The sequence below is a fragment of the Adelges cooleyi genome, unplaced genomic scaffold (genome assembly GCF_023614345.1).
Source record: "Adelges cooleyi isolate 19-005CV unplaced genomic scaffold, UGA_ACOO_1.1 ACOO_flye_CR_arks_rails_tigmint_CR_PRNA_2, whole genome shotgun sequence".
In the NCBI taxonomy this organism is placed as follows: domain Eukaryota; kingdom Metazoa; phylum Arthropoda; class Insecta; order Hemiptera; family Adelgidae; genus Adelges; species Adelges cooleyi.
The window spans coordinates 3,820,287-3,848,245 of record NW_026095860.1 but is presented as its reverse complement, the minus strand read 5'-3'; the positions used below and the strand labels follow the sequence as shown (position 1 = coordinate 3,848,245).

The window sequence follows — 27,959 nt, the reverse complement described above, 5'->3', positions numbered from 1 at the left end:
AAGATATAAAATATTTGTAGATTTATTAGTAAAAAAAAACATATTATTCCACTTTGAAACGAAGACAATGGTATCAAAAATAAAATCTCAAACAATGTATAAACTCCTGATTAACTGTAGTCTACATTACTACAAAAAACTTAAGTTAACAAATGTATACGTATATTATTAACACAATAATATCGGTATTCCTAGGTATACACTTTAATATTTATATTATAACATCCCCGGCTCTATTTTAAACATGTTGGATGGTGGTGTTAAGTGTTAACTTAAATTAAACAATATACATATTTATAATTAAACAACTAAACTATGTTAAACTTAAAATTATAGTTTTTTTTTTTTTAGAGTATACCTAGATAATACTTAATTATACATTACAATAAAATGGACCTATAAGTAAAAACATTGTACGCAATGTAGTTATATATATAATAACATATATGTGTAATACATACATTTATATATATATATATTTTTAATTTATTATTAATTTCATAACGGTTTATCGACTCTGGTAGTTGGTTTTTCGTTAGTAGTAGTATTTTTGTTCTGGACAATTTTACCAGTAGACAACAGAGTTATGTCACCGTGACTGTTGAAAACGAACAGGGACGAATATCTAGGAGCGCTTTCAACCACATCTTCGTACTTGGGCGGTGATTCCAAGATCTAAAAAGCAATACAATAACATTACTGTGTATCCCATTATCTATAAATATAATTAAAAAATTGAGCGACCAGGAAAAATCCCAGGTGTAATATGTATAGTTTATTATATTTATACATTTTCGTTATATTTAAATTTTCAACAATTCTACAACTAGATTGTAATTTGTACTTCAACAAATGTGAATATTACAATTTGTTATTTCCTCTAAATATTGAGTATTTATATACTACATATATAGTGACGGCCCAAGTTATATACAGTAGCGGTATCTCAAGTATTTATAAGCTTTTGTTAGTTAAAAAACAATTCTATTAGCTTAAATTTTGACTCGGACAACTTAAGGTGAAAACTAAAAAAGTTTTAAAAATTATTTTTACCGTTAATGGAATAATAATGTTTAAATTAATATGTTTTCACTGAATCCGAATGCGGACTCAAATTTTGTTCCAGAATTTTTAGTTATTTACAAAATTGTCTCCAAAGTTCCAACTTACAAAAAAAAATTCCTAATTTTTATTTGTGTTAAAAGAAATTCTAAATCAATTCTGAAAAAATTGAAATGTTTTAAAGTTTCTTGCTCTATTTTTTTTAGATTTTACTGTATTTGAATTAAATTTTAGAAAAATTGTTCAAACATGTTGTAAAACACGCTAAAGAGACCACAAACGGTGTTTTTTTTACAATTATTTAGGTGATTTAAAAAATAACAAGACGTGTTAAAGAAAGTCTGAGACAGCCTTAGTTTAAACCAATAAAAAAAAAACCCCTAAAAAAATTATATATTATTTATTTGAAGCGGTATAAGGTTACTTAACTACTTTAAAGTTGTAATTTTATTAGTATTACATCAATCACTGATATTAATCTGCGTTTCAAGCAGATTTATCTCGTTTTTTTTTTTTGTCAATTTATTGATTATCCTAAATTAACAATACACCGTGGTTATACATTTAATGTATCTAATTAAATTACACGCTGTTTCGGTAAAAGTAAATTATTTTAATACATTATACCTACATATTTTCGCCTCTAAATGCGGAGAAGTATGTTTTGCCATAGCTGAAAATAATTAAAATCCTCGAATAATCCCTGTCCCTTTGAGCTAAAGTTTAACAGACTCATGAGTTACATAGTATTATAATGAAAAAATTTAATTAATTGAATGCACAATACATAATTTCCTCGCGAACTTTTGTCATTTCCTGGTAAGTAATAATTAACAATTGACGGCAAATTATGATATTTACATAGTATTTTTTTGGGCATTACAGTTTTCCGCCAAAGTCACCCTCGACCGTTATCGCCATGACCGTTTGCCGCCAAAATAAATACAAATTTGTTACTTAATATTTTTTGAGCACCCCTGAACCTAATTTATAAAATTGTAATTTTTTTAGTCTTCTAAATTTAATTTTGACATTAAAATAATTAATTAACTAAAAATAGTTTTAAAACTGTGCAACGATCGATGCCTTGAAAATGTTATGAAGAATTAATAAAAAAAAATCGATCATATTACATGCGTTATAAAAATTAAAAAAAAAAATTAAATACTAAAATAGATACTTCTTTTCTATGGTAATGTATATATTTAAAAAATGTTTGCTGAATGTCAAAAATTGCCTATACAATGCGCCTTAATAAATGCTAGTGTAGAGGCTCCTTAATACATATTGCGGGTCTAAATAAAAAAAATAATACTGTGCCTAATATTTACAGAAAGAACCTAACCAGACTAGGAGATTTCTAGACTCAGCATTTAAACTTAATCAGCATGCGTCTTAAAATTTACACTTTAAGAGAGCTACAGACTCGGGTTAGCTACGTACGGATTTTTAAATTTTATAAACTCCACCATCTAAATTGTTTAAGATAAAATTTTGAATTACTAAGCCCACATCGCAACTTAAAATTTGTACGTTGGCCATTTGAAAGTACTGGGAATACAGATTTCGCTCAACTCTATTCACCATCGCCCAGTATCCACTGTGCTGTAGTACAGTGGCCCTGCTTATATATTGAAAATAAGATCCCACCTTAATTTTACTGATAACATGAACATTAATTGCATCTGAACTTACGGCGGTACGTCTCCTTTCTTTGCGTTTTTCCAAAATTTTCATAAACATAATGGTCGGACTTATGATTAACATGATCAGAGCAATGGCAATCATTATAATCCCGGCCACGATGGCCGGCGTCCCGTTGTTGTTGAACGCCTTGGTGTCTTGATCGTCCGTAGATGCTGTGTTGTTCCCAAACGAATTTCCATCATTGTTCTGATGCTGGGACGAAGTTTGCACCTGGTTGAGTCCTTTGCGCAAGAGCATCACGCTCACTGTGCACCAGGCAATCACCTGCGATGCCATGACCAAATACTTGGCCGCCACATTTCCATTGAACGGCATCACACTTCTTTGATACCGCCATCAAAGTCCCTGACGAAGCATACGATTTCAATAAGTACACGTTAAAAGGATATTTACAGAAGGATATCAGTCCAAAGTGTTTAATGTATCAAATCCCTTATTCGTCTTAACGTTTTTAAGGGATGCACCAGTTTGGTTCAGAAAAAATACGTCATTCTAAATTATTTAATGCAATAAAACAATTTTTTTTTATTGTGGATTATCCTGTTATGGCTCTATGCGTCTCATATATTACTATCTATTTATTACATTATACTTTATGACGGGAGGAAGGGCAGAGTGTAGTATTAATTTTATCTGTGCGCATTACTCAACCGCACTCCAACTCCCGTTCTAAATTTTACCAATTTTAATAACTTTTTAAAAGTAATGACTCAAAACTGGTTGTAGACCTAACAAAGTGTTCAGTAAATGATTGTTAATTTAAAAATATAATTCAACGTATATGTGACCACGTAGGTTTCAAAAGTTACTCTCCCTAATTATGTCTTATAACTAAAAAAAAAAAAACTAAATTATTATTGATTGATAGAAATCAATATCATAAGCATGGGTGCTTTTTTTTCAAAATTGTAGTATATCATAAAAAAATCAGGTTAACAAGAAATTACGAATCCTGTCTATATATATATATCCTGTATATAATAATGATCATAAAAAAAAGGTATTATTCATTTATTATAATAGTATGTATTAGGTCCTAACCGGAGGTATATACATGTGCATGTTTTTATTGAATGGTTAAAAAAAAAATTGGGAGCGTTATAAAAACATTGGATTCCTTTGATTATAATTTATAAGGCATAATCTTAAACATTTTCTATTTAAACTATTATCAAATTATTTTTTTGTAATTTCGTGTACCAAAAAGTGCTAATAAGTGATAATACCAATATAAAACGGAACATTTTTTCAGAGCTTGAAATCGGTTAACATCCAAACGGAAATTAAAACGCTGTAAAAAAATATTTGAAAAGAAAATGTATGTTTAGTTTTTTTAGAGTACCTCGGTAGGTATACACTTCCGGGCCCTACGAAGTACAAATAAGTATATACCTATTTTTAAAAAAATCGAATCAATGGGTATGCATTGTACAGGTAGAGTCTTATTCTGTATAATAAAAATTAATAGGTAACAAAATAATCTTGACGGAAACGACCGTCACAGTCACCGCTGCCATCGTGATCGACATAGTAATAATTTCTACATTATTGAACCAGCCGTTTAAATCTCACTCACGTTCCCGTCTATTCGTTTATTCGTCACAATAATAATATCATTTTAATATGTAGGTGCATACATTTATAGTAGACAGTATTGTTAAAGACTCAATGCCGCAGGTATTACTAATAATATGATGATGTCCTTCGCGTTCATAATAAAACAGTGCTTATGTATGACTAGATTCGGTTAATGAGATTGGTACTATCACTATATTTGAATTTTGATCCATTGTAAGACAAACCGTGAGCCGCACACCTACATACTAACACACATTACACTGAGACCTAAGTAAACATTGCCAACGCGCGTGCATTGACTATGACAGATGATGACTTTTAGGAGTTCCGCACTCTTCTAGCTTCCATATGTCTAGAGTGCCTACAGCTGGTCCATGGACTATAATAAGAAAATATATTGTCTGTTCTCAAACTTTATCGGCTATCACAAGCGGTACGATGGGAGAAACCGGTTCCAAACTCTTTGGACAAAATCAAAATAATGTCATTGGCGTGCGCAAATTAAGGTTAAGGTCAAATGGCGTTCACGGGTCATTCGATAAGACATATTTTAACCATCCGTGTTCGTCAAAGAATAAGGACGAGATAGATTATTATAAGACCGAGTTAAGTGGAGTAATTTATTGTAAACAAACGAGGCAAACGTAAATTCGTTTTTTTATTTCATCAAAACGATCTATTTTTTTTTTTTTTACTGAATCCGAGCATGTTGGGGCTGGCAAGTCTTATGAGTTATCGGTTATGAAATCACTTTCAAATAAACGCTTTAAACGTTTTGACTTCGTAAAATTGTCTACAATTCAAATACAATTTTTAGAACTAGAACAAATTTATATTAACTTTGATGAAGCCTAATTTCAAAAATGATCGGATGAAATATTTACACGTTAATTCGTCTGTACTTTACCTATGGAAATTGAACAAGTCCGATAAGCCAAACAACTAATTTTTGTAATAGTAATTATTATACAAAAATTACTGACAAAGAAATTAAATACCAACAAAAATCGCAATAGTGAAATCAACAGATACCTTTACAATTTTTAAGAAAATGTTATGATTAGTTATTTTTTAGTTTTTCCTGAACACAAATGAAGTTTGACTACATATTTAAATTAAAAAAAAAATGTTTATTTCATAGACCTCTACTAGATCTTCCTTCAATCAAAATCGTCGACCTTAAGTCCTAAAACTAGCGATATAAAGATCTTTAACTCTTCAGAGGGAAATAGTTATTGACAATTCTTGTGTTTTCACTAGGGCCGATGGGGTGTTACCGGTATTTCAAAATACTGATAAACCGTATTTTTCGGTAATTACTGACAATTCGATAAATACTGAAAACCCGGTAATTACCTTTATGATTATTAAAAGTTAATTTAATAATATGCAAGTTTTACTTCCACAAGATCATAGGCGCAATTTCAATTTTTAACTTGGGGGGCTGGAAATTTTTTTTAAATATATATATATATAAGTAAATATATTTTTGTATTTCAAAATTGTATGCATAACCTAATTTTTTTTTAGCCCCCCGTATTTGCGCCTATGCACAAGATATAATAATACATTATATAATTATAAATTATTCAAGGACATTTTTTTTTAAACAACAACTGACAATTTGTATAATTTTTTATTAATTTTAGATAAATTACTAATCAGATTAATTAGTATATATTAAAAAATCCAAAAATCGTGTTGTACAATTTTTCTTATGACACATTACAACAATATGACAGAATTAAACAATTACATTTACGGCAATATTGATGGTAATCCCGTTGTTTATTCGTTCCAATTGATCTTCATCGCCGTTGTGTTGCTTTTTGCCTTATTCGGATTATGATGGAAATAAAATCTTTCTTTTTAATCCTATATTAGGAAGTATACTTCATTCGGAATAAGAAAGTATATTCAGTCCCACCCCCCCAAACGTCGCCATAGTCATGCACCATCGGGTAGTGGTGGTGTTTTTTGTAAATCAACGAGCAACCAGTTTGTTAGTTGAATGAACTACTTACTTATGAAACATCATACGATTTTCAGGTGGTGTAGTAAAGTCCACAGTGCACTCTTGTGTAAGAGTCCCCACTTTTTTTATTTACCACATATTGTGATGCGTATAAAAATATAACCCTTAACAAAAATTCGTCACAATGTATTTTAATTTTTTTTTTTTTGATAACATAAAGGATGGATGTACTTGAGAATACGTGCATGCTCGGCCTCTAAATTGAAAATATTTGAATATAATATTCAGTCGAGGCAACAATAACGTGGCATTGGAAAACTAAGCTATTGTAATACTAACATTGTATAATATGTTGCGTATATAGATAGAGTTACATTTTACTAAAATGTAACGAATTATTTAATTTCATTATTATTATTGTAATTGTTTGCAAAAGTGTTTTCCGTACTATTTTTTATATTATAATTAAGTTTATACATTTCTGAGAATTCCTACCCTCCCCCTGCTGCCCCCCACCATTTTTTTGGTTTAGATTTTATATGCCTATTTTAATATCAACAAGAACGTATTTATCATATTATAATGGTCAGCTATGTCGGTTTTAGTTAGAATTAATGGCAATTCGTTATAGAATGTTTAATTAACGGTTAACCAATTAAGAGGCCTAAAACGTCTTCTTGATATAACAAGGCTCAATCACGTGTAATAATTACTGATCATATTGCACCGAACAATAACTATAATTAAAGTAATTTTTTTCAATCGATTGTTTTTGTACTAATAATTAATATAAACTATAAACTCATCATATTCAAGATACAAATAACTATATAACATGTACTCGCAATAAAATTAAATACTTTATTTGTGTACAATTATTGCACTTGAGTTCATGCAAGTCATCTTAAATATTAATTGAAATCCGGCGTTCACCAATGATGCGACATTACTCGTTATTCATAATTGTTAGGCTCATTACACCGATATTCATAATATTGTATTTGTATTTGAGATACAATATAATCTTTTTTCTTCGTTGAAATTATTGCGATATTTACCTTTTATCGTGCACCTTTCACCTCTAAGCGTCGTATAGAGAACAAACGATTGTTACAGTTCAAACTTTAAATAATATAGTACCATTTAGAAATAAAAAATAAAATAGTTGTTATTTTTATGTTTTTAGAATGATTCATTTTTCCCGTTGTGTCCTGTATGCATTGTAACTTTGAAATTACTGGACTGATTTACTCAAGAAGCGTATCACTCGATCATAAATCATGCATAAGTAGTACCTACTACCAACCTTGAGAGTTGAAGGGTCAAAAATGAATGTAATAATAACCACTAAAAAACAAATTTTCCTTGTTTTTCATCTGCTCAATTTGAACTTTGTAACTTAATAAGGTAATAATTGAATCACGCATTTTTAAAATCACGAATTAAGAACGTTTAACCAATAACGATGAAATCAAATTAGTCTCACATGAGAGGTAAAGTTTTTTTGTTGTACAATTTTAGATTCGGTGCGTGGAGCTGAGAAGGATTTGAAAAATAATTTCATAAGAACTCGGAAAACAGTATTTAGAATAATTTAATAAGGCGTAACATATAGGCAATTTTTTTTTTTAAAACCAAGCTTTAGTAGATGTTGCCATGTTAAGTGGACGCTACCCAGCCCATTTTTAAGGAGTAAAGTCTAATAGATCTTATCTCATAAAATCTTAATTTACAGCTTGAACTATAGTGTATACTTATTAATACAGTAATGAGGATACTTTTATTCCTATAGGATATATAACAATTGTTTTCAAGTATTTGAGGCCAGTATTAACAGTAGATTTACCAAATTTACACAATGTAAACTTTATCTATGTGGTAGGGTTTTTATTTTTTTGTCATCTATATTTAATATTTTTTTTATAGACTAATGAAAAATACCTTCTCGCTTTGCATCGAAGCTAAAAAATGGGGAGAGAAATTTTCACAAATGAATAATTTTCATTGTGCTTAATGTTATCAAAAAATTAAAAAGCACTACCTCGTAGATAAAGTTTTTCTCAATCCACTGTAAAAATTGTATACGGTTACAGTTAATACTGCCCTCACATTCTTGTACCCTACAAAACAATTTTTTGCGGATAAATTACCGATGGGTAGCGTCCTCTTAATAATAATAGAGGTTAATTATTACTATAACAGCATCAAAATGCAATTTATCATACTATTTTTTACTGTTTAGTGATGATTTTAATTTTTACACTTTTCGGTCATGTAACATTACAATGTTGTGATTCCAGTTCAATAAAGTAGTACGAGTTTCTGGGCCTCTTTATTAAACACTATATAGATGTGTTGTTGGAACCAGATTTTCATAAAAAAAACAAACTAGTTTCTAGCTATTAAATATAACAAATGACAAACAATGTAAACATATTTTTTTAAAACGTAATTTTTTACCGCCAAAATAAAAAACCGTAATCAGTTGGAAACCTTTTTTAAGTATAATCGTGGCTTTGGAAAATGTTTGCGTCGAACATCCAAGTTTAATTTACTTCTTAATACATTTCAGATGGTTTGCCATGCGTTCATTTACCGAAAAACAAAATGTTTTTATTAGACTTGGATAAGATGTCCTTAAAATTAACAACTGCACCAGAAGAGACTTTGTTCGCAGAAACCGGCAACAAAAATGTTCAATTGATTGAGCCAATTAAACAGTTTTCATCTTATCGACGGTCAATTGATTCGCGACGTTGTTGTAGTAATTCTTATGTTTTGCCAAACACGCACACGATCTTAAATATAGTCTCGACGACAACAACAACGTTAAAATTCATTGAAAAAATTATGTCTTTGTGTTATGTGTACGCGAAGAGCTTACAAATCTAACATCAATAATATTGTATACCGAGTACTGTGTAATATACTTACTGCCATTATCCGATTGCTGGAGGCGCATGTGACCGGCCCGTGTCACAAATCCCTTGTTCGTACCGATTTTGGCCACAATTTTTTTTTTATCATTCGTGAGACTCTTTTTTTTTACTGTTTCACCACCGCCGGTTCGGCATCTACTGATAATATATTTTTAATACTGTTTTTGTTTATTAGCTAACGAAACGAATGTGTTTTTGACCGCGCCGACTCGACGCTGAAATAATGATGATAATAACAATAATAATTGATAATATTATAGATAGACACAGCATACACCACACGACCGCAGTGGCCGTGAATCACTGAACGGCACACGACCGATTCAACGTACACATTTTGAACGATTCACCTTCTTGCGGTGGCGTTCGTTCGCGCAAACAGCCGTATATACACAGCTATGTGACCAGCAGAACTAACGACTGCACATAGTGGCACAACGCTGTATAGGAACCGCCTGCAGTAGATCAGTGATAATAATAATATTATACTGTCTTAATAAAAAAAATATACATATGCTTAGTGCTCAAACACACTTTGTCCAAGCCCAGTAAATTATTATCAGTGTGAGTCGATTGATTACATCGTGTGTGAATTTGTTATTTTTTTATAGATTCACCGAGAGGCATAGAGAATTAAATATAGTCATCTAGAACCTAGATGACTATTATCTAAATTCTAGATAATAATACATTTTAATTGAATATTATCCAAACCGTGTAATTGATGATGCGATACCGATAGAAATGTCTGGCTACTTAGATATTTTAAAGCATACTGTGTATACATTTGTCATTTAAATTATTATTTTAAAGGACGCATTAATAATCATTACAGTTTCATACAATTAAATATATCAAACAATTTGTAAATTAACTTACAAATATATACATACATACACAGTACAGTAAATATATATTGTCATAATAAGGAAAAATGTTAATTAAAAATTAAAAATTAAATAAAATAATAATACATTATTCATTTAGATAGGACAACAGATGTGTTTCCTAAATCTTATCTTGATAACTGATAAGATACATTATATTTTTTTTATTAAATATTTGTTTATTAATTTATATGTGCTGTAAAAACCTTTTAGTCGGCGGTAAATCAAGAGTAACTATTTAAAATTGTAAAAAAATCCCCCCTCCTTCAAAACTGCCAATGTTGTTCTAACCGTTATTGCTGGTATTTATACAATAATAATAATCTGTATAGAGTATATTATTATAATTTATACTATAACAATGGCTAATTATTATTGTTCTTATTAGTCAAAACAAATTCTGGGCCTCCTTACATAAATTCCCATCCAGAGCCAATACCTCCCTTCTCTTGCTCCCGCTCCAATATGCTTACTCATATGTTATTCATCACTAATTCATATAATTATAACACTTTACAACAAACAGTACAAAATTCTTAAAGCCAAAGCTAAAAATCAGCCGTTTTTAACAAAGCCTTGCCATTAACAACAATAATTACTAATTTGATCAGGAAATGTTAGGAAATGTTTTAAACATTTATTTATTTTGTCATATACTTTATTTTTTATCGACAAAGTATTAAAAAAATATAGGAACAAAAACAATAACTACTGTAGGAGAGTTATAATTACATTTACTCGTATATTACATTTTTACTCGAAAAACGAGTCTAAGGACTTGGGTGCAATCGTTCTAAAGTCTTAACTATCAAGGGATTAAATATGATATTTTAAGTTAACAATTATACATACTAGTGACTCTGGTCGGTATGCTGGTAGTCAATGTTGAAATTGGCCTCATAGTAACTGTTCGTTTAATAAATAATATTGTTTCCTTAAAGTCGTTTATAATGCAACTCATATGTCATTCGTGTAGCATATGCAACATAGCTAATAAACTCGGATTTTAAAAACGGACGTTCGTCAAACCCAGTTGTTTTATAATTATGCATTCATAAACACAGTAACCTGTTACAGTAACTTGTTCAATAAAAATTTTTTTAGCTAAAAAAAAAAAATTCAAAATAAAATCTTTATAACTATTAAATGAACAAAATTAGTATATCATTTTTGAGGTCAAATATTGTTTTAAGGGTAGTTTTAGAGGTTAATTCTAATTTATTAGTAGTCAAATAACAACCCACCTTATAGGAGTTCAAATATAGGTTGCAAATAGTTTATGGCCAACATGAAACGAACCGGATTAGTATTTTTAAGTAGTAACTAATAAGACAATTTGATTAAAAAAATAATCCCTTAGATATTTTTTACAATCTAAAAATATGAATCAAAATGAAGCCCGAAAAATAAAAACGCTTAAATTTATATATATGGCCATAGATAACTGTTGGAGTATTCTGTGATATTATTTTCTGATTTCATTAGACCCGTATAAGTAATCGTATTAATTCATTTTAACGTTTAAAATGTTTCTTGACTTAAGCATCGATGACCATCAACCTAAAAAAACATTATGTAGCAGTTTTCTTTTTAGTAGGATATTTCAGTTTTATTTTTCGCAAGGTCGTATCTGTCATAAAACTACTTAAAAAATGAACACTAGTAAAAAGTACACTATAAAGGATTCGTTAAAAAAAAAGCCAATATTAGGTATGAGACCGTTCTGGGTTTTGAGTCTTATTATGAACTATGAAAATTATAAAAAAAAAAATTCCTGTTACCTTTTTACGCTTAAACATGTATTATTTCCCCTGCGCAGCACTGGTTGGGTGGTGTGTTGTAAAGCAGAGATTGTAAACATTTACAAGAACTGTATGATTTTTGGATCAGTCTTTCTACAACCAGATTTGACCTGGTAAGTAATAAACCAATGTAAATTTAAATCTAACTATGAAAATAAATAAATACTACCATGCCGTTAGGTACTCGAAAGTTAATACGTTTTTATTTACTATAGAAAACATTTTTAAATTAATATGTGTTAATTGAAATTGTTGTACAAATTGTATTGAAAATGGTATCAACCTTGAACACTATTATAATAGAATTTTAATATCCGTGTTTTTGGTTTTTTTTCAATGGCAAGGATGGTCTCTATAAGGTTGTAACGGTCAATAAAATATAATATTTCATACACAGATCATTGGACTTGCATAGGACTTATGTATGCGTTCTCTTCGGAACCGATGGAATGTCGAAGGAGGAGCCGCAAGCCGCCGAAACGTGTCATGTATGGTGAGATATATAAATCAAAATAATGATAGCATATTTAGAGAAAAAAAAACGATGTTGCGATAATAATTATAATAATTGTTGCTGTTACTATTTAATTACACCTGTAGATTACTTACAGGAATGTTGATTTCCCGAACACACGTGTTACAAATTATATTTTACATTATAATTTTGAAGTGAAACCAAGAAAAAAAAATGCTAGTTGTATGCCTGTGACGCTTTTTATAAACATTATTTTTTTTATTGCATTCTTGAAATTCAAATTTTGTATTCAACACCAGTATAAATGTGAATGAAATATTAAATCGATTATCAATTGTAAGATCAATTTCATAAGGTAGATAATAATTTGTCGTTTTATAATAATATTCTCATTTCGTAATCAATGTTATATAATATATTTAATAAAAATGTTCCATTTCATACACAGAACAAGTGTTTTTTTTTTATTAAATAAATATAAACTTTCAATTATAAAAGTTTTGATTAGATCAAAGGTCTAATTTTACTACTTAAAAAAATTCCTTAGGCAAAATTAAAAATTAATATTGTATAAATTAAATCAACCCATTAAATGGTAATAAATTAGGCAAATTTATGAAGTTTTCGATAAAAAGAAATGTACCTAGAAAAATTGTTATTCGTCTCCTGAAAAAAACCAAAATTTAATATTGGGACCTTGTTCTAATAAGTGTCTCCTCAATTTTATAATTTTTTTCAATTCTCGAAAGAGTTGTTAAATTTATATAAAAATTCACTTCATAGTTTTCGGTACAACATTCTACAAAAAAAAAAAAAAAGTACGGAGGGTAGAAGGTAACTTGTAAGCAATGCGGAATGTTAGCACGTTCACTGTCCTAATGTTAAATTAAATCAAAAGTTATTAGTCCTATGATCCATATATGGGTCACGTTAAACCTTTTTGAGTAGTCCATGATCCACATATGGTTCATTTCAAACATTTATTTCTCCGGAGATTTATTTGTATGGACTATATTCTATGAAATTCATAATAACACAGTTGGACAGGTGAGATGATAGGGACTTAATTAATTAATAAATTAGGGACTTATCTATAAATAAATCATGAACCACATAGGGGTCATCGGACAGTGAACGGTTTAGGGTAGGTCCTTTACCGAGATGTCCGTTTGTATTACACATTGTAATACTTTGTCACTGCACTGATCTGTTTTAAAATAATAATATAGTTGGTTTGATGTTTCAGCGGGCCGTTATTGTCGATGGTTCCGGCTGTGGCATGCTATATTATGATTCGGCATAGCTGTTGTAATCGACCGGCGCGGTGGCCGCCGTCGCCAATAATACAAAACCCTCTCGACAGTCTCGAGTACAGCGGCCGTAAATGCGCGCGCTACTTCCCTGCTGTGACACCGGCGAGGAGGGGCAAGAGATACGAGTAAACAATATTATAATCGCGTTATCACTTACCGTAATACGATTGTTGTTATTTTTAATTTTACCGGTACGCGATGTTGGTTTTTGTTTTATTCGTATTATTACAATTAATATCGGATAATTTTACAAGTCATAAACGTTATTTTTGATAATAATTTTCCTAACCTAACCTAACCGGCGGTGTCGTTTCGGTCAAAGTACACGCCAACAATTTTATAATAATTGTTTTTGACAATATTATTCGAACAATCTCGGCGGAGCCAGCATCGGGACAAAGACTTTAGGGCCAGTGAAAACAGACGCCGCCCGCCCGCTACCGTGGCCGCCGCCGCAATCGTCGTTGTCGTCGTCGTCCTAGCCGCCGTCGCCGCCGCAACCCGTGTTTAGTGTTGGAATTGCCGCCCCGGCGCGAGCAAACGGTACCCGAACCCACACCGATCAAAGGCGGAGATACGGCAGACGGCAGCGCGGACACCGGAGAGGCGGCGGCGCTGCGACTCGCAAACCAAAACAAACGCACACGCTTGTTTTTGTTTTCACAACGTACGCCAGCAGCAGCAGCAGCAGCACCAGCCACCACCACCACCACCGGCACCACTATCGACAAACGTTCATCATCATCACACAAGTACGTGTTAGCATTTTAATTTGTTCAAAAATGTTTTTAATCGGTTAACCGTGTACTTAATTATACTGCGAGACTTGCGCCATAATATTTTATAATTGTACAAAAATAATCTCTGTGGCTGCGATGGAACGACGCGTTTTGGTTTTTGTCCGCGACGACGATTAAAAAAAAAAAAAAAACAAACCGACAGTAATAATAATTTTGAAAATAACGCCAATTATTCAGTTACGTTTAGTTTTACACCATCATAATTATTCTAGTTTTATCGCCGGGTCGTTTCTTATTCTTTACCGTTTTTTTGTTAACGTTCAAAATTTTAACGAGATAACATTGTTATCAATCGTGTCGACCTAGTCCTGTGCGTTATAGCTGTGATGTGTATGCAGCAAAGAAATAGGTACAATTTTTTTTTACTGAATGCTGTATCAATTTGGTTTTTTTTCAACTTTTAAATGGTTTTATAAAATTCCAAGCTTAATTTTTGTTGTTACGGGTTATTGATCAAAATAATTATAATGACGTGTTGTGCAATGACACTGACTAAAAATACATTATTAAATTAATAATAATTGGCCAGATAAAAGCCTGGCCCGAGCCAACAACTAAAAAAATATATGCGGAATGTCGTCAATAAAATATCTTTAATGGATATGCATTGTTAAAATGTATTTTGTATTTATCGGTGGTGCATATTTTGTTACTGATTTTTCACCTCGAGCGAACACGGGTTCAACTTACGTATAATAATTAACAATACGTGTGTCTTTTATTAAGATAATAATAATCTCTCAGATATAAGCCAAGAATTACATTGTTAAGCCTATTATGTATAACGCTTATATGTTAATCCACGGAAACCCGACGATAAGACGTTCGGTGGAAACTGGGAAACTGATATTTAGCTGTTTATTTAACAAGAGTTTCTCTGTGCCTTTAACATATTGTTTATCTTTTGACACATTTTTTTCCCCTGTATTTTAATACCGAGTATCACGTTACTTACTACGAGGAAGCCGTAGTATTATTCACGATTTATGCTAATTAAAATTATAAATATATGTTTATAATATGTTATAATATAATATTTCTACACTTGTTAAAGAAAAATCGGCGAAAGCGGTTAGTAACGTCAAATTATCAGCTGTCAAGACGTTAAAACGCAGACGCTTTTCTTTAAAAATAAAAATAAATTGCTATTGATTAAGGTTTGTTTTGATTATATTCTATTATAACTGAGTATAAAAACCAAACGTATAAACTATTATATTTTATACAAGTTTAAAATTATTGCTGTAGAACTGTTTTATCGGTAATTTTTTTTTCCAATATTCAGCGGCTATATTGTAACATTAATATATTTTTCTTTTTTATTGTGTAACACTAAATTTAAAAACCCAAATTTTAATATTAAAATACAATAATTAACGTGGACATCTTATACTAGGTTTCAATACGTGTCACATATTACCCACCGAACTAGGTAAAACTGTGTATAGGTACAACGTGTATCTGATCATAATATAACTTACTATACGTCGTACAATGAGTATTATAAATTGTAAGAGACTACATAAATAACTTGTTTGACAGTCGAGTTGTTCGTTAATGTCTGGTACGGTAAATGATTAAATAATCGATTTTTTTTCAACTGATTAAAAAAAGAACTGATAACGTACCTGAAACGGAAGCGTACCATGTTCGCAGGATATTCAATTTCAAGTTATCTTGTTTGTTCGGCAAACGTGCGGAATGTGTACAGCTTTTTGTATTGGATGTAAGATGTTGATTTTAAGTTTTTTTTCCTATCTAAATATGAATTTATTGAAGAAAAAAAAAATTAGTAATAACTACGTGCGACACTATTCGATTTCGGCGCCAAGCCAACATTTAAAAGCTTTGAAGCGCTGCTGAAATAATTATTATCAAACACATTAGTTTAACCCTTTCAGTGCCAAGTGTTGAAATTTGCAAAAAAAATATTCAAAAAAAAACATTTGTTGGATAAAATAATATCCGATTGTTTAGAAAAACCTGTTGCAAATTTCCAACACTTGGCACCAAACGGTGCAGCAACAAATGTATTTTTGATGTCGGCTAAATTGGCTAAACGTTAGAAAATATTTATCACGTCGTATATCAAAATACCAAAGGCTGAATTTTCACTCGGTGGCGTGTATGAAATAATATAAAATTGTAATAATATCCAATAATAACATTATTATAAAATGTTTTGCTGTGTTGTCGCTCAACGTTGTTCTAATCTGTTCTTTGATATTGTTTTTCACGAAAAGCCCAATTCAACCACATCCTCAGATACGATTATCGTTGTACAGTTATAATTAGCAATCGGAATTGTATGCAAATGCACTACAATTGTGCTACATATAGTGTCAATAGACCTAGTAGTAACTAGTAACAGCGGTCTAACATACACTAGAATGCATTAAAAAACAGCTGCTTTCATATAAATATGTGTACAATACATATGTTCCACAATCCCCGTGGTACTCCCAAGTAATTTAAAACTTGATTTAAATGCAAACAAATATTAGTCAACATTTTTAACTAAAATACAAAATGCAGAAATAAAGTGTTAACAATTAAATGCTTTAGTTTCAATTATTTTGAGCGCCGTGGAACTTTTAGACTTACTAATGTAATAAATAATGTTTGATTCACCAATTAAATATCAGAATGATCTAACGAAAATTATGAGTAGTTCAACTACTGTAGTTTATAACCAGTTTTGAATAAGCAATTGTTGGGTTATTAGTGTTTAAAGCCTATAGGTATAAGCGAAAAGAGTGATGTTTTTTTATTTGCCTGCACTTGCCACTTCGCCCATAAATATAAATGCCAATTATTGAATTCAAAAGTTAATATTCTAAATAAATGATCGACCAAGCATTATTTGTGTTATGGGGCATCCCACTTTAATAAAGTAATTTGTATAAGTATATTACTAGAGTTACACCCAAAAACCACCCTCAAACAAATATTTTTGCCTTTCATGATTTCAATTTATTTTAATAATTTAGTATAATAGATATTATCTAAGACTTTTTAGCAAAAACAATTATTTCATAGAAATATATACCGTACCATAAATTTCTGAAGATTTTATAAGTCTGTATGTATTAAAAAAAGTTGACATCGGCCATTAAAATAATAATGATGTTATTTAAAATAAAATATAGCGTAAGAATTTATGATTAAGTGTAAAATAAAAAGATTTTGCTAGATCAAGTAAAAAATGGATTTCAAGCCTAAATGAGGAACTTTTTTTTAAACTATAAACAAATTACACTTTCTAAGAAAATAAAAAATTCAACCAAACCATGTAGTTTGTGTATTTTAAGGGGTGTTTAAATATCGAATTTAGAGGTGCTTAAGTCTCTCTTAAATCTCTAGTTACGCCCATGTTAATAACTATATTATAGCCTTTCCAAAAAAACACGTTTTGGGGCCACATGCATAGAATACCTAAAATAGAGAACCAGAATTCTTCCCGGCCAGGATCTACATAATATAAAAGTTTGTTGACATTTACAGTTTTTAATTATTTTCATTAAAATACATAGTTATAACGCCAGCCTTTTATTTATGTAGATAAATTTTAATTGTTTTCTATTCTAATCTTTATGTGGAATTAAAAAATAAAGAATTAAGAAACTATTTTAAAAAAATGCACTCATCTGCAGTTTACCATAGTAAAACCAGTAACGTATTAAGGTTAAGTTATGAAAACGGGTCAAATTTCTAAATGAATTTGTGCCAATATGTTTCCGTTCTAGGTATTGTTCAACAATTATTGTATTTTCTTCATAGGGAATTGGGTATAGTTTTCAAAATTACAAAGTTTTTGGTTTTTTTTTACGATTCCACGGGTCTTTTGCTTAGAACATTTTCATTTTTCACATTCAAGTCGCGCAACTGTTAATCTTTCATCATATTTTTGTACCTCGAACCGTGATGCTTTTATTAACTTTTTCTAAGTGTATCCGGCATTGCTGTCAGGGCGATTTGTTTCTGCTGTTTACCGTGCAACACGTCGTAAAAGCCACACACTCAGAATGTGGTAAACGTTTAAATGTTTAACGATCGCCTCGTCCGCGCTTTGTTTCAATTTATATTACAAGATTACTATATCACTATATTATTATTGAACGAGTTGTTTAGAAAATATGCTGTAGTTAGCAGACCAGCAACGATTTGTGGAAATGAGTGTTGGACGTTGCATTAAGATGCCGAAAGTAAAATTTATAGCTTCTTTTTTATATAATGTAAGAGTATTAAAAAAAAAAAGTGTTATTTCCGTTTTGTAAATTGCTTGCAATTAGGAAAGCCATTTGAAAATAAATTTACTTGCTACTCTGAGGCCAGATTTGGATTAAGCGAAAAAAAGTCGTTTACAAAAGAATCAGTCATTTTGAAAAGGCCATATCTCTACATTTTTGTGAAATTTGTTTTTTCAACAAAAGTGCTCTGTCTAGGTGAATAATATAGAGCATGTTATTATGGTTGTCCCTATGAGACAGCCATATTATGTCTTCGAGATTTTCAAAAACGAGTGCATTCAAAAAGGCCGTTTCTCTAAAAATAACCAGGTTTGTATGTCGAAGAAAATAATGAATTATTGCTAAATACTGTTAAAAATAAACAATTTTTATACTTTTTGATACAATGACGTTGATAATGTTAAACATTTGTGATTTATGGATGTATGGCCTTTCCGATATGAATGATTTAAGTATTTTGGTCTTATCACAAAATCGCGCCGAACAGTATTATTGGAGACGTTAATTATTTTGTTCTTTTACTCATTTAATCCTAATTTATTAGGATTAAATCAGTGTTTATCCTATTTTATTTTCTGTTTCTGTTGCTAAAATATAAGTGATTAATGATAGCGAGCTTTTGATCTTGATTGTTTAATTATGTAATTACGCTTATAACCTATTATATCTATAGTGGACTGATATAGGGATAGTGTATTTTATTGATATTCAATTGAGTAATTACTTTGGAGTTTGGTTATTAAAATGAGATTATTTGATTTTATTTGATTTCCGCTATAAATTCTATCGAAAATACCTTATCGATTCAAACAGACTAGCACGATAAGATTTTAGCACATTGTAGTTGAAGCGAATAATATTCTGTTCAGAAAACGCTTTGATTTAAATTCGAAAATAGTTTTATTAAATTGTAATAGTCAAAGGTTAATTTGATTAACTTAAAACAATATTTCGAATAGTATTGATTTGTACTATTGTATTATTATTTATATTATTCAATTTTCAGATATGGAAATACAATTATTTTTCTTCTCCTGCGCCTTCGTCCCAATTATTATTTGGGGCTGAAGACTTTTGTCCTTAACTTCCATAAACTTCATTATCTTTTGTCCTAAACATCCTGTCCTAACTTCATTATCGCGTACACCAGCAGTCCTCCTCATATCAAACTTAACCACATCCAATCATCTTTTATCGGTCTCACCACACCCTTTTAGAACCTAATTTTTTAGTCTCATTGGAATTCTCTTGTCACATAAAACACCTGAAGCTTCTTTTTACTTGATCATCCACCGCGCAGATCCTATGTTTCACGTCCTCCGTTAAACGCCACCGTTCACTTATCAAATTGCGTTGTTAAACAAGAATATACTTATAATAATTAACAACAGTTACATCTCATCGTAGTATCGCACAACACCTTTTGATCGCAGATAAAATATGGTATTTACTATTTACACATAAACAGCTATAGTGGAATGAATTCCGTGTATTCTTGTTGTGTACACGTGGGGGTATTATTAATACTATGATTAGTATTATTATTTTTTTAATTATACTTTATCACATAACCACCCCCGCCGCATGTTCTAATATCAACTTTTTTTTTTGTTATCGGCTTATCCGTTGTGAGATAGAATCTTAGAAAATTATAGTGTTACATATTATTATTAATATTGTTGTTGATTAACGATCAATCAACCCACGTGCATCGTGCACCAGTAGAATGCGCCGTGATCGTGATCCAAAACAGTATATACTATAATGTTTAATAATAATATTATTACATATACGTCGCGTACCTAGAGGAGGAATCCCGACTAATTATTATTGTCAGATAGATTTTAACGATCGACGTATTTTAATAATAATGCAATTGGTATGCCGACAAGCATATATTATCGCGTCTTTCGTGTGTTGTCTTTTTCGAGTAAACACATATCTTTAAGCGGTAAAGCGCACGCCTTCGCGACGACTAAGTAGGTATTTTTTTTTTACTGATTTATGCATGGTTCGGAACTAGCAGTAGGTATAACATATGACAAATTAAAGAAAATCTAAAACGAAAATCATTTCCAGAAAATCTAGATATCCAAAAAGTGTATGTCGTAATAAGTCATTCGTGTGAACATTTTATGATATTTTTAAATATTTAAGACGTATCCAGTTTTAGATACTGTATCGGTGATTGCGGAATCTCTGTTTGGGTATTTTCAATTTTCAGTGCATTTTGTTCGTTCAAAAAATGACTTGTGTATTCTATTTGAAGTCATAACTTGTTTTTCAACAACCCTAGCCATAATTTAATCTAAAATAAAAAAAATAATTTAAATTAATTTGTTATTTTTGTTTTAAATTACAAAATTAAACATTAGTTCAACAATTATTTCAATGAATGTATTATAATGTGATATTATGTAGTTAATTAAATACATTTAAATACTTAAAATATTATCTGGATCATTCAAAATATATATTGTCAAATATTAGTCTTCTAAATGAACATAATTTCATTACTAGTTATTGGAATTACTTTTTCAAGAAATATTGTCTAATTTTTAAAAATAAAATTATGTCAATATTAAAAAGTCGATTACTTTAAATAGATAAATAACTAGGCATAACTCTTAAGGGTCATTTTTTTTAGAAAACAATTTTTGTTTCAATTTAAGTTATTTTTGATATATTGTCGATTGAATATTTATTTAAACAGTAATTATGTTGTTAGTTTATTTAAATCATATTATTTGTGATAAATCATTTTTATTCAAACAAAACGTTATATTAAAAACCTTACCTAACCTAATCGTTTTGCACTAGTTGTTGTTATTCTTGTTTTAGTTAAATTTTACTCGACCCAAATGTTTGGTATGTGCTATCTAAACCCAAAAAAGTATGGTTTAAACGAAAAACACACATACTAGTCACCCGTTAGTTTAACTTTGAATAATTAATTTTTTTGGAATTTTTCTGTGGGACCAACAAGAAGGTCCCCGGTTGTGTTTGTTGGACCTTGCAAGCATACCAAGACAGCAAAAATTATTTCAATTATTTCCTCGTGTGCCTATATTATTGACGTGTCCGTCTTATTGTTATTATACAACACATTCATTGCATGCATTCATCGCATTGCAGACATATTATGTTGTTTTTTTTATGCGTTCACTTTTGTTTTCTTTACGATGGCCGTCGTCGACGTTGTTGTTGTTGTTGTTGTATTGTAATATTTATTATCATCGAATTATACCGGTCGGAGGAAAGGACGAACAGAGAAGACGAATTGAAGAATGTTTGGGATGCCTTCGACGATGACGATCTGGGAAAGAAAGCCGGTTCAGCGGACAAGTCACAAGAGTAAACTGCGCATACGTTAATCGAACGAGTCCCAGTTAAACAACAGCTCCTTTTCTAGCGGCAGTCTCATCAATGAAATAAATTACGTCGGCAAATAAACAACAACGATAACGCTGAATCTTTCCCTCCAATTGTTATCTCCAGCACGACGACGACGACCACGCCTCTTTTTAGTAAACTAAAAGCACAGATATATTATATTATAATAACCTAGATTGCCAAGACGTGTGCATGCCAATAAATGCCAAATGAAAGTTACCATTTTCCGCCATCATTGTGGGAATTATAGAACCTTATCACACGAAAATATGTCTGTATGTTAAGTTGATAACGCAGATATATGTATATAAAGCTTACCGCGGCTTAATCCAGTTGGATAAAGTGGTCTGTTTGGAACGACAAACATAAACTTAAGCATTTCGGATTGGGGGAGGTCACAGGTCTAAAGGAGTAAAATATGGTTAACAGTAAAATTATCTAAGCGTGTACTTGTTCTTGGATGATTTTTTTTTAAATTGATTTTGATATATTTCTACTGGCATTTTTGGCTCTGGAGATCGCGTCTATGCATTATCGGTTTATTAAATTATACTGTTTTATTAGTTGTTTTGTATTATTTATTACTATCTTATTTTTTTCGCATTCCTACTATAATTATCGTGTTATAAAAAGTTGTATTTTTTTATTGATAAAGATTTTCAATAAAAATTAATTAATGACGAAAATGTTCTCGGTTTAAATATTAATTATTTTAGCTATGCTGAAAAAGCATTGGTTTTTTAATGATGATTTATTACTGAAACAAGTAAAAATTAACTCAAATCCGCCACGCATTCATCTGACGTTCCACACTATAATTGCTGCGCATAACGCATTGTTTAGGGTGCGTTTTTTATTTACTATATTTTGCTTTTATTTTTAAATAAGAGGTGAATGTTATCTTAGCGCGGACAAGGTTTAAGGATAGGTACGTCTTGTGATCCAAATATTTTCGTTGACTCAGAGGAGTTATATGTTAAGCCACCGCTTGCTGTTTATATAGGTAGGTTCATCGTCGGTTCGCTGTGATATTATAATTATAGGTATAGTGATAAATCATGGAGTCGTGCAACGCCGTGCCAAGTCTAATGTTTCCCATTCACAGTGTATTAACCCGTTGACTTCATAATAATATTATTTTGCTTATGCAATGCATGCTTGCATATAATTAATAGAAATATGATGTGCGCCGATGACCGTCTTTTTTTTTTAATACATACATAACAGTATTATTATTTTAACTAGATTGAAACGCAATTACAATCATACAAAATTACCTATTCAGTTAATAGGCGGTCACGGTTTACTCATTTGAAGATAATTATTAAATAAAAGAACTTCCCTGCAAATCCCGAGGAGGGAGGGCAGACTATAGAGAATTGTTCGGCTAACTGGTCTCTGTTTCAAAATGCACATAGGCGCAACTAGAAAGGGTGCTAAGGGGACTTAAGCACCCCCAGACTCAAAATTAGCACTCCCAAAAATTCAAGCCCCAATACGCATAAAATATTAATCGTGTAAACAAATAGCCGTTTTGTACAGTTAACATAATGCCAAAATAATTAATGTAATGGGAATGAATCATTTTTTATTAGAAAATTTTTAAGTGGCTTTTGTTTAGTATTTTCTGTACGCTTACAATAACAATGTATATCATTATCATTTAGACACTATATGAGTAAAAGGTAAGCACTATAATCAGTAATCACACATTTAACAATAGGAACATGCATTAGTGAAAATTGTCAATATTATAACATTTTTTCTTACATTGATTACATGAATTTACTTGAATACATTTTGGCAACTGTTATGGTAAAATAAGCTTCATTTCAATCTAAAATATGTACTACACAAAGTGTGTTTTTATTTTCCTACCTATGACACATCTAATTTATTAAACATGTGCATATACATGTTTAGATAATGCTCGCATTATGAATAATGTTATCGTTATCTTGGCATTAATAAGATTTGTGTACTTTAAGAGAATTAAAATCGTTGTTAAATCAGGTCGATTATTGTAAACGAGTAGTTTGTCTACACTAAAATGATGTTGAAATACCTTAAGTATATATTTGTTTAATTTTTCAGAAATGACGGGACGGAAAACTGTAGTTATGGTAAGACATGGGATGAGCCAGTGGTCTGAAAATAACGTCTTCTGTGGATGGTACGATTCGGAGTTGTCCGAACAAGGTAATAAAACACACAAATTTAAATTAATGATAATAAAAAGTTTTTGCATATATTTTCTTAGCATTTGCCGAAAAAAAGTATTATAGGAAAATGCTAATATTTTTGTAGAAGATTACAAATCTTGTTGTACGGGTGTCAATCTTTTTATAGAGATTTACATGTCTGATATTTTGGGAAGGTTATTTTTTGTCAGAGTTTACCGTACCTCAAAATTGTACTCATAATCCTTGCGGCTTCTATGGTTGGGGATAATTATCATATGAAGAACGACTTTTTTTACTAAATTAGTTTGATTGTATACTTTTAAGGATGAACAATTAGGTATTAATTAATGAGACGGGTCGAGAGAATGTCAGATGAATGTGTACTATAATGAGTGATTAGGTTAGACAGAACTATTTGAATATGAGGTGAAATTTGGGAGCTACTCCGATAGCAGGAAAGTCAAGAGAAAATAGATTGAGATAGTTTGAGAACGTTAAAAGAAAGGAGGCAAGTGATATAGTATAACAAGATAGATAGGTCACAATGGAGTGATTTAGAGGTAGTAGTAGTGGGTTGATGTGTATTATGTTTATGTTGGGTGTTCGACGAGGCAAGTCAACTGAAGATGATATAAATGATCTGTGATTTTCCATTTTCTAGGATTGGAAGAAGCTCACGAGTGCGGTCGTTTGATGAAATCCGCGGGCTATAATTTCGACATTGTGTTCACATCTCTGTTAACTAGAGCTCACCAAACATTGGACGTGGTCGCCAAGTACTTAGGACAGCCCGATGTGCACGTAATAGAAACATGGAGACTGAACGAACGGCACTATGGCGCTTTGACCGGATACGTCAAAGGCCATCTGGTCGACATACACGGGGAACAACAGGTAATAACTATCCGTTGAGTTTATGTTTTTTACACGTATCCTTTTGTGAGCCGCCTTTTCCGTAGAAGGGCGCAGTTGTTTCTGAACCGTCCGAGAACCGAAGATGAAGTTCTTGGAAACCATCACTTGGCTTATGACTTTTCCATTTCGATTTCCTGTTAAAAGGTTGTAACGTGTAACTTAGTATACGATATTGTAGTACAAAAAATGCAAACGACTCGGTCTTCCAACAAGCTTATTTTTTAATTAAAACAGCTAGGCGACAATATCCTAATACGCGCATTTAAGTCAGCATATTTGCGATGACCAAATTCGGTACAGATGTAAAATAAACTAAGCAACCACACACCAGGGACCTCCTCCTAGTTAGTTATTTCTGTGTACTATTGAACACATTGTTTGATTGCAGGTGAAAATATGGAGACGGAGTTTCGACGTGATGCCACCACCGATGGATTCTGACCACAAGTATTACGATGCGGTCATGAACAACCCGAAACTCAAGAAGTACGCCAACGAGCATAACGTTAAGTTCCCTGTGACTGAATCGCTCAAAGAGACCATGGAGAGAGTGATACCGTTCTGGGAGCAGATGATTGCGCCTGCCGTGCGACAGGGACAAAGGGTATTGATCGTTGCTCACGGTACGGTGTTGCGAAGCCTCGTCAAGTATTTAGAAGGTACCGAGAGTTTGTTAAACGACTAAATATTCTCATATAAAAAATGTCATAGATAACACGCCGAGTTCAAGGGGTTTGACTTTCGGTATGTTTTATTATGATGCAATTAATGAAAAATATATAGTCGGGTCGGGGAGTTGACATCGGTCTGCAGGAGTTGTATGTATAAGTGATAACAATTAAAGTGAAAATCAATTAAATAAAAAAAATACTTTTAGGCAAAACCGTGTAAATGGTAAAAAATATATATTCAATGTAAATGACGAATGTAGATCATTTAGATAGACTTTAAAATATGTATTTACAATACGGTGCGCGAGATAATGGTCAATTTATGACGAAGATGAGTTTGCCACTGGACATGTAAACTAAAATTGTGTAAATTGTGTGAAAAATAGTACTTCAGCGAAAAAAATTGTAAAAGCTATAGAATTACAGAGCATATTTATACACTAGCATATTATTTATTAAGGCGCATTGTATTGGTAATTTTTGACTAAAACTTAACATAAAGCTAAAATTATTAAACATATATATTACCATAAAAAAAAGGATCTATTTTATTAATTAAGTTTTTGTTTTAATTTGTATAAAACGCACATAGAGTCTATTTTTGTACAAAAACATTTGTTTCCACTTCAAACGTACTTTTCCTAAGAATACTTCTATTTAAGTTATGACTAATTCTTCATACATTTCAAGACATCGATCGTGGCATAGTTTTAAAATTATTTTTTGTAAATTAATTATTTCAGTTTTGCATCGTAGCTAAAAGAAATAAAAATAATATAATTTTCAACTAAATATTGAACGCATTAAAAAAGTCGTTATTTTATAGACACACACTGAATCTTCATTCAGTCTCATTTTCAGACTTTTATTTTTTGTCAATTAATTAAGTTTAAAAAAAATTAAAAATTGTCTATTTTATTAAAAATATTTTAATCGTTTAACGTTTGTTTCGACGAAAGCAGACGTTAAGTTTTAGTCAAAAATTGCCTATACATTGCGCCTTAAAAAAATGCAAGTGTCCCTTTAATACAATCTACAAATTGTTGTATTTTTTACCGCTAATAGCAACGATAACGTGTTTTATTATTGTTTGTACAGGCATATCAAACGACGACATTTGCTCAATAAACATTCCATCTGGTATTCCATTCTTCTACAAGTTTGACGAGTACATGAAAGTGGTGTCGACCAAGGAATTTCTGGGAGATCCAAAGCGAGTGCAAGAGGGTATTGCCAGAGCCGCATCAATCGGTACCATAATACCACGTTGAACAACTGTCATTTTTTATGTACTCTAAATGTTCGGACTGTATTCGGATGTACTAAGCGTTTAAAAAATGACTATTTTGTGTGTTGTTTTATGTCTTGGCTCTTCCTATTTGTCCACCTCTTTCTCAACCCCCCCCCCCTTATTTTTTCTCCAACACTCGTCGTAAATTGTGTTTTATTTATTTTGTATAAGTTAATTTTTTTGATATTTATATATGTATAATGATTAATGAATAATGAACTATAATTTTTTTTTGTATTGAAAAACATATTATATTAGGTAACAATAATCAAAATATAAAATTAAAAATATTTGTAAGAGGCGATTAATTGATTCATAGGTACCCGTGTACATTTATAGTTTATTTCTAAATTAAGAAAAATGAATTTATCAAATGTTTGCATAGTACCAATGCCCAAAGGCAGTGGTATATTGGTAAATACATTTGTAGGTATACGCCTTTTTTAAACTATAATTACAACAAAAAAAAAATGTTCCGCTCTAATTTGAGATACATGCATTTACTTTTTCTCGCTCTACACAAACTCATAAATCCACATTTTCCTTTAATGTACTATAAAATGTTTTTTTTTAAAAATCTATAATCTTCTAAGTACTTTATACAGTATTGAATATACGCACATGTAAGTCAATATTTTAAATGTATTTAATTACCTTAACAATACTTTTTTTACTACGAAAAAGGAAATTCAATTTTTTTAATTTAAATTAATCATGG

General features: G+C 30.9%; 2 protein-coding genes across 4 annotated transcripts; one reads left to right on the top strand and one right to left on the bottom strand.

Moving 5' to 3' along the window:
• Window positions 1-22: 22 nt before the first annotated feature.
• LOC126833641 (uncharacterized) lies at window positions 23-9,654 on the bottom strand. Its single transcript, XM_050565085.1, has 3 exons — window positions 9,257-9,654; window positions 2,758-3,114; window positions 23-675 (listed from the first exon to the last, which is right to left on the bottom strand). The coding sequence occupies exons 2-3, from the start codon at window positions 3,082-3,084 to the stop codon at window positions 499-501; spliced, it is 504 nt and encodes a 167-aa protein (XP_050421042.1). The 5' UTR covers window positions 3,085-3,114; window positions 9,257-9,654; the 3' UTR covers window positions 23-498.
• Window positions 9,655-14,256: 4,602 nt separating this feature from the next.
• Window positions 14,257-27,813, top strand: LOC126833402 (2,3-bisphosphoglycerate-dependent phosphoglycerate mutase-like). 3 transcript variants are annotated; one of them, XM_050564719.1, is made up of 5 exons: window positions 14,257-14,490; window positions 24,276-24,380; window positions 25,026-25,258; window positions 25,668-25,938; window positions 27,049-27,812. In XM_050564719.1, the coding sequence occupies exons 2-5, from the start codon at window positions 24,278-24,280 to the stop codon at window positions 27,219-27,221; spliced, it is 780 nt and encodes a 259-aa protein (XP_050420676.1). In that variant the 5' UTR covers window positions 14,257-14,490; window positions 24,276-24,277; the 3' UTR covers window positions 27,222-27,812. The 3 variants fall into 3 exon arrangements, with proteins under 3 accessions (XP_050420676.1, XP_050420674.1, XP_050420675.1); XM_050564717.1 differs by lacking the exon at window positions 14,257-14,490 and adding an exon at window positions 14,784-14,887 and having other exon boundaries at window positions 27,049-27,813; XM_050564718.1 differs by lacking the exon at window positions 14,257-14,490 and adding an exon at window positions 20,628-20,767 and having other exon boundaries at window positions 27,049-27,813.
• The last annotated feature ends 146 nt before the right edge of the window (window positions 27,814-27,959 follow it).

Coding starts and splice junctions, on each gene's coding strand:
- LOC126833641 (XM_050565085.1), bottom strand. CDS start 3,084: ATGCCGTTCAATGGAAATGTGGCGGCCAAGTATTTGGTCATGGCATCG. Junction 676..2,757: donor AAGAAAGGAGACGTACCGCC/GTAAGTTCAGAT, acceptor ATTGCTTTTTAG/ATCTTGGAATCACCGCCCAA.
- LOC126833402 (XM_050564717.1), top strand. CDS start 24,278: ATGACGGGACGGAAAACTGTAGTTATGGTAAGACATGGGATGAGCCAG. Junction 24,381..25,025: donor TTCGGAGTTGTCCGAACAAG/GTAATAAAACAC, acceptor TCCATTTTCTAG/GATTGGAAGAAGCTCACGAG. Junction 25,939..27,048: donor CCTCGTCAAGTATTTAGAAG/GTACCGAGAGTT, acceptor TTGTTTGTACAG/GCATATCAAACGACGACATT.